Source organism: Anarrhichthys ocellatus, unplaced genomic scaffold (assembly GCF_004355925.1).
Source record: "Anarrhichthys ocellatus isolate YVR2014 unplaced genomic scaffold, GSC_Weel_1.0 scaffold21, whole genome shotgun sequence".
Taxonomy (NCBI): domain Eukaryota; kingdom Metazoa; phylum Chordata; class Actinopteri; order Perciformes; family Anarhichadidae; genus Anarrhichthys; species Anarrhichthys ocellatus.
Window position 1 is genome coordinate 3,000,587 of NW_022280051.1, and position 7,466 is coordinate 3,008,052.

At 42.0% G+C, this 7,466-nt stretch overlaps 1 protein-coding gene across 1 annotated transcript; it reads right to left on the minus strand.

Moving 5' to 3' along the window:
- Positions 1–379: 379 nt before the first annotated feature.
- On the minus strand, positions 380–7,177 carry chpt1 (choline phosphotransferase 1). Its single transcript, XM_031858919.1, has 8 exons — positions 6,729–7,177; positions 5,199–5,346; positions 4,925–5,066; positions 4,724–4,808; positions 4,139–4,270; positions 3,882–4,040; positions 3,295–3,420; positions 380–2,037 (listed from the first exon to the last, which is right to left on the minus strand). The coding sequence occupies exons 1-8, from the start codon at positions 6,966–6,968 to the stop codon at positions 1,921–1,923; spliced, it is 1,149 nt and encodes a 382-aa protein (XP_031714779.1). The 5' UTR covers positions 6,969–7,177; the 3' UTR covers positions 380–1,920.
- Between the last annotated feature and the right edge of the window lie 289 nt (positions 7,178–7,466).

Genomic DNA, 7,466 nt, shown 5'->3' on the forward strand with positions numbered 1-7,466 from the left:
ATGTTAACCATCCTAGTTTAGTGTTAGCATGCTAGTATGTTGCTAATTAGCTATAAAATAAATGTTGATACTTTCAGAACATTTATCTGTAACGTTACTCCAACACTACAATCACTGACCAGCTGGTACTCACGTTTCCCTCGTTAGCTTCCAGCAGCACGTCATATCGCGATATTTCAGAACGATACTTCACCTTGAGCGAGACTTCAATAATTTCAAGGCACTTCGTTATCTGCCCTGATCAGTCAGTAAGACACAAACATGGGAAATAGGGTCCAATTTGAAAAATACCGAAGTTTCCCTTCAACATGTATTTAAATGAAAATCTTTTGAGATTGCCACTTTTAGTAAAGGATTCACCACTGACAGTAACACATCACATGAAAAATATTTTCTTTATTACAATCTTTTCCACTCATACAGTATCTGTTAGAAAGGTGTTTTACTGTATTATTAAACAGTGTAACATGGTGTTGAAATAAAGGTTGTACATTTCAATGCATAGTTCCGAAGTCCATCGTAAATTTGCAAAATCATATTTGTTTTTAGGACATGCCCCTCTATATTGTCCATAATCCTGCAGAAGCAGAGTGTGAGAGGACACTTTTCCAAATCAAATTCAAGAGTACAATTGTGTTTTACCCTTATATATTGTTTACCGGCACTACAGAAATATCGCTTTTGAACCAAATTAACCTGAATTATGAATAAATCAGATAACGCAATGATATCCATGATAATCCAACAAATCTTTAAGAACCAAATAAATCAGACACCTTTACATAATACACATTTGTATAAGTGAAGAAACTATGAGTGAACAGTTCCAGTAGCATCGTATTATTATTACTATCGTTGCATCTGGTTTGATACTTCAGTGGAAAAAGAAAAATGTACAAAGCCGTTTTAAATATTCACAAGTTAAACAGTAATTACAACAAAAATATTTAAGGCGTTTTCAGTTGAATTCTGTACAATCACATATTTAGCTATTAGCCCTTCAGGGAGAAGAACAGAGAAAGCAGAACAAGTCGTGCGTTAATGCTTCATCAGTCGACGGCGCTCTAACAGGCAGGAGGTGAGGAGTATGTTTTTTGTTTTTTTTTCCAGTATTGTAGGATGAGATGAGTAACAGAGGATAAAATATTAATAGAAAGGTGTTTTTTTTTTTTTTTAAAGAAAAGCCTGATCGAAAACCTGTCGATGTTTTCAGCACTAACACAGGCCGTTGCCCCGACACGTTGACAACCTGCCAGTCCACATTACAAACTTCATTGGAAATTATTTGAGGTTTTAAAGGTCATTTTAAAACAATTTGAATCTGCGTTTTCAAGCCCTGATTCTTGCCAGATTGAGTCACATTCATTTAATGAATAAAAAAAATTATAAAGAAAACTTTCAACCGGTGATCAATTTAGTTTGGGCATATATCAAGAGATTCACCGAATTGAGCACTTATGATTGCTAAATGTATAACCCTATATATTTGACACGCGTCTGTAAATTTAAAGCAGATAAAATGCTTTAATATTTGCCCAAACTATGGAGTACCGGTTAAAGAAAATGTTTTGGTATTTAAGTTGAATAAGCAGGAAGTCGATGTAAAAATCTAAACTTTATTTTCTGACAACATGCAATGATGTCTAAATTAAAACTAAAAAAAAAGGAATCCAAGGGAAACTGGTTCCATGTCACTTCCATGCTTTTCAAATTTTTTTTTTTTTTTTCCATTTTGGTTTGTAGTGTTTAGTTGGTTATATTTCTTTCCATCTTGTGGGAGAGGCAGTTTTAATCAGAAGTGGTCACTTTGTCAAGGCTGCAGTGGCTCGGGGTAAAGGAGGGTTTCTCCTCGTCATCGTCTGCTTTCAGCAGCGGAGAGAGATCTGCGTCTCGCCCCGCCTCCTCCCGCCGGGCAAGCAGTCAGTCGCGGTGCGCCTGACTCGACGGCGTGATGCTGAAGACTCGGATGCCCAGGTGGGAGGCGATCTGGAGGCACACGCCGGTACAGTAGCGTGTTAGGTCCAGAAGAGAGAAGACCTGAGGAAAGACGGAGAGGATCAAACATCAAATGCTGCATTAATGGTAATATTTTATGAAAGAGAGCTGCGACTGTGAACAACATGGAGCAAAGTGAAACTATGTGCTGGTATAAAGAAATACTGACTGCAAAAAGGTGCTATAATAAATACATTTTGTTATATTAAATGTAATATCTTAGGTGCATGCCACATCTATGGTCCACAGCAGATATTTATCCTCGTCATAGTAGAGAAAAAGCACAGGCTCTGTTATATTTAAGTGTCCCAGTAAGCCAGCATACACAGTAACAGGTGTCATTAATGTTATTAGTGACACCTGTGGTTTTCCAGCCGTGACTTGCGGTCTAATCAGCCAGAATAACTAGAAAACACCTGTGTGGGTGTGACGGGCCTTCGAGGGAAACCAGTGCTTTCAGTAAAGGTTGAAGCTCCTGCGACCTCTTCAACTGCTTATTTTCTGCCCACGATGAACGCCATAGTTGCCTTCTCCATGCACTTTGGATGTTGGTGAAGTTGTGGCGAAAAATCCCTCCACTACAAGTACTGCTTTCACACGCAAACCACACAGGATGTTACAGCTACTGTAACCAGATATATAAATCAATTCAAAGCGAACAAGTGGTACGGATCTTTGTGCAATTTGTGGTTGAAATGGGTATAAGATGCCTCTTAGGTGTGGAGTTGTAATAGTTGTATTGTATCCAGTATATCAAGTCATCTCATTGGTCTAAAAGCGACTTTGAACTAAACCTTGAACTGCAGCTGTAATGACTTGAGTCGCTGATTTAGACGGTTAAATTGAAAGCCAACAGGACTGAGAACCAGGCTGTGCTTACGTGTGCTCATCACAATTTATAGCTCTAAATACAAGCTGGCGTGCAATGAAATGAATAGAAGGTATAAATCAGGAAACAGTTTGGTTGGTTTTTCTGGTTTTCTCTGCAACAACCTTAAAAATTGCTTGCTTGCTTGCTTGCTTGCTTGCTGGATAAGTCGTGGGTGCAGCCTCATGAATCAGCCCACAGTATCCAAACAGCCACTAAGGAGAGCATTTCATGCCTTTACATATAATGCCTTTTCCAAAATTTGGGCAGCTCTGAATGCAAATGGGGTCTTTGTTTTCAACCCTTTAAATCTAAACTGAACAATCTCTCAAAAACATCCAGACTTTTTATTGACAATCAATAATTCTTTGGAGTACCCCTTTAATAAAGAAGGAACCCTTAATACCACTATAAATGTGTCAAACACTGACCATGGCGATCCAGAGGACTATATGCTCATCGATGAAGTTGTTGAAGTACTGGTTTAGGAAGAGGAGGCCGGGGCCTACGAAGGCCGTGTCCGGGAGGTGCAACTCACTCTTGGTCATGTGTGCGACCTACAGAGATAAACATGAGGGAAATAAAAACACGGATTAGGTACATTCTGACTAAATACAAACAGAGGAAACATGAGAAACAACTTTGATGTTATGATTGTTAACTTAGGTTATAATTCTTTAGATAAACATGGAATCAAACCCAATATTATAGTCAGGATTTAATGTGATGTGTGTAAGTATCCCAGAACAGTATATAGTTGTTTTCATTGTTAGTCCAGCACTAGATTCAAATTGCCTTCACACACAGTGGCTGTAAACAAATACACCACAAATATGCTGCTCAACCGGTATCTGCACTTTGCAGGTAGTAAGCATCAACTCACTACGAGGAACTTTCATTGTGTGTCGATTTTGGCAGTCCCTGTGGACGGAAGCGGTAGTGTTTCCAAATATGAATTCATATAAACAGCGGTTTCATAACCAGTTAAAAAGTAACTGTAAAGACAAGATGAACGTACCACCAGCTTGTTGGAGATCTTGGAGGCGACCAAGCCAAAGGCGAGCAGGTACAAACATGGGTTGAGCTCAAACAGCTGGCTGGACGACTTCTTGAAAATGATGAAGGCCAGTGTGAGGGTGAGGCCGATGTGCAGACCAGGAGTCAGCACACTGGTGTCCTAAACAGAGGGAATGTGATGAAGCATGCGTCACAATAGAGATGTATAGGTTCTACATCCAGACTGTGTGTACAGTGGGAAGAGGTTTGTGGACTTACAGCCACAGTGGAGCCGTTTTTGCCAACACCTCCATTCAAAATGACATGGAAGTAGTTGTAGCAGGAGTAGAGGGCCCCGCTGATGATACCGACGATGGGGAAGACGTACATCTTCAGTCCGATGATGGGCAACTACGGAAACAAGTGGAGGTCAAATTAATGCAAAGACACGCGGCACTCTCCTGGTAGTAAGACGACAGGTGTATGAAAGCTGCAGTGCATGCCGAGCGAGATGAGAGGGCAAAGCAAATAAAAGAAATGCGAGCGACATCATCTGCTTTTTGAGCCAGACCATGTCTGATGGATGACCTGTTGGCGTGGCGTTAGCTCCACATATTTACCTTCTCACTTCTCTCATGTGATGTTAAGTCAAGCCTCCAAAGGCAGCAGAGTAAAAGTAAAACACAAATTCTATTCAAGGACTAGGACGACGACTAAAAACTACGAACTGATCAGATAATTAATTTGGTGTAAAAAAAAAAAAAAGTAATGGAGAAGAAAACATTCACTATAAAAGGTGAAATGAAAGTGTTCCTGTGTGTGTGTGGACAGTATTCAAGCATCTGTCCATGGGTTCTCAGTTACCGTCGTCTGCCAAAGGCTCACGCCTCCGAAAGCCGACATCAAATACATGATGGTGATGGCGAGCTGCACCTCTGTGACGTCAATCCTGTGAAGAAAGTATCAGGGAAGAGTGCGAGTAATCAATTTAAGTTAGCAGTTTCACAGTTATATACGGGTTATATTACAGCATCTGTATTAATACTGGGAAAACATGTGACTTACAGGCCAAAGCGGAGGGTGCCGGACACGTAGGTCTGCCAGTGAGCGCAGAAGAACATGAACATCCCGATAAAACCACAAAAGAACATCCAGTCTGGGTATCTTCCTATGCCACACGAAATACACGTTCCCACCGCAACAAAGACTGAAAGAAGGAATAAAGAACAACGGACAAACTAATAATCAACATCTCTCACTGAGCCACTAATGCAGCTGATTCTGCAAATGTGAAAAGAATTACAGTTTAGGTTCAGTTGCCCAGTGAGCGGTAAAGCACCTGTGGAGACGGCGTCGCAGCCGTGGTCGAAGAGCTCCCCCAGAGCCGAGCTGCTGTTGGTCCTCCTGGCCTGCTTCCCATCAATGGCGTCCAGAGACTGGTAGATGAACAGGCCCAGAGCGCTCATGATGAAGGCCCATGCTGGAGCCTGGGGGTGGGAGAGACTTGACTTAGACAAGAAGGACCACAGCCTTGTTGTCGTTGGTTAAAGCAAAAAGAAAAATAATGCGACTCTTTTGATAACTGATTGATTGATTTGAGCACTCACTTTTGAGGCTGTTATCAACTAAATTGATAATGAAACAATGTTCCTGGTTAAAAACCTGTGCATATTAAGTTATTTTATCTGATATTCCACAGACGAGGGGCCACAGCAAACTATAGAGTCGACTGTGCATGCTAAGAGGATGCAGTTGTGTGTATGCTTGTCAGTGTGTGAGAGAGGGACACAAAGAAAGCCTGTGTTTTCCGGAGAGATCAAGAATCTCATGCTGTCCTAAATATTATAAGATCCTGCTGTATTCTTCTAAGTCCACGTCCTAAATGCCTCACGGACTGGTGGGGACCGATCCCGCTCGTTTAGGTCAGAGGTTACACTTTTAACATCTCTGAACTGTGTTCGTATGCGTACAAAGACATGTGACATTCATACATTTACAAGTCCATGCCTTATGCAATGCTAAATCATGGAAAATGCCTTTGCACATGTGGAATTTGACAGTAACAGCATGGACTGTGGACTTGGTTGCAAGGCTGTCATAATTGGATTGGACAAAGGTATACATCTGATAAACGAATACACCTATGCAGTGCTGATTAGGACACTGCTCCACAGTGAACCTGGTGACATAAGTTAACTGGATCATAGGTCACAGGCTTGTTGCAAGACATACTGGTGCATTAGAGGTATACAGTTTAAGGAATATGTAGTTGAGACTACATAGGATAGATGTGGAACCATTTCACATCAGCACGTGAAACATTTTCCCTTCAAATGTCTGTTTTACCATCAACAATGCCGCATCACGTGAGCCTGCGCGGACGACAACAACACGTCAAAGCTGACAACTTTCCCCCAAAAAAAAACCCCACATGACGGACACTTATATTCCCTAATCCGACAATTTAAAGATTCCTGTCGTATATGTGGCCATGCAGACGTGACACCGTATGGTTTAAGGTTTGTCCACAATCAACGGGAGACAGAGTCTAATTCGGCTTCAACACAAAAACACCACCATCAACTGCCAAAACACACCTGGGCGTTAGCATGAAGTGGGAATAATAATAAAATACGAGTGGCTGTGAGGCTCAAATTTAAGCCGAATTAACAAGTACACCCCGCTGATTCAGGACATGTCCTACATTATAGCTTGTGAGTCATGTGGAGTGTGCGCCCCGGTGGTCACGTAACGTTAATTTACGCAATTTGTGAATGGAGGACTGCGCGTTCCTTCCATACCAGAGAAGGACACTTAAGTGGCGCTATGGTCTCCGGGTAGAAACTTTAACCAAGGTCGATGTACTCACCTCCTCTGTCGCCGTGGGACAATAATACATGAGCACCACCGTGGTGAGGATGTTCACCATCAGTCCAACAATAGTCAGGGTGTTCGGGGCGATCCATGTCGGTATTTGTTGGACGAGCCAGTTCCAGTAGATTTGACACGGTGGCTCGAACAAAGATCGACCAGAGGCGCTGTATTTATGCTCCTCCAGCCGCTTGAGTTGTGCGGGTGACAGCGACTCTGGCCACAAGAAATGTGGCATTGTTTTTTCTGCCTGGTCACCAACCGCAAATTACCGTAACAAACTTCCCAACACTCCCGGGTAAGCTAGCGGCTCAGACGGGGCTATCTTCTCTCGGCCGACTCCAACAAATAGTCGCTCATTTGGCATTTATAGCTAGGTGACCAGACGAGGCCATTTCCACAGCGGAACCATGAGATGTCGACACTCCGCGTACGTTTCTGATCAAGTTGCGTCTCGGCCGGAAGTGAGAATCCGGAAGGGAATGATTAGGCGGTGCACCGGGAAGTTTAAATGAAACTGTGGACGTGTGGCATCCGCGAGATTTATTTAAACTACGAAACTAACAATGCAAATGTTAAACGCTGCTGGTTGGCATGTGTAAAATAAAAAACAAGTTTAACTACAAGTTGTCAAACACGGAATGTGAAGCAATTGTTTATCCATGTATTCCATCATATTAAAATGACAGCAAATTAAAAATATTCACATATTCATGTTTGAATGTTACTCCTCCTG

Coding starts and splice junctions, on each gene's coding strand:
- chpt1 (XM_031858919.1), bottom strand. CDS start 6,968: ATGCCACATTTCTTGTGGCCAGAGTCGCTGTCACCCGCACAACTCAAG. Junction 5,067..5,198: donor CTGCGACGCCGTCTCCACAG/GTGCTTTACCGC, acceptor TCCTTCTTTCAG/TCTTTGTTGCGGTGGGAACG. Junction 3,421..3,881: donor AGATCTCCAACAAGCTGGTG/GTACGTTCATCT, acceptor TTATCTCTGTAG/GTCGCACACATGACCAAGAG.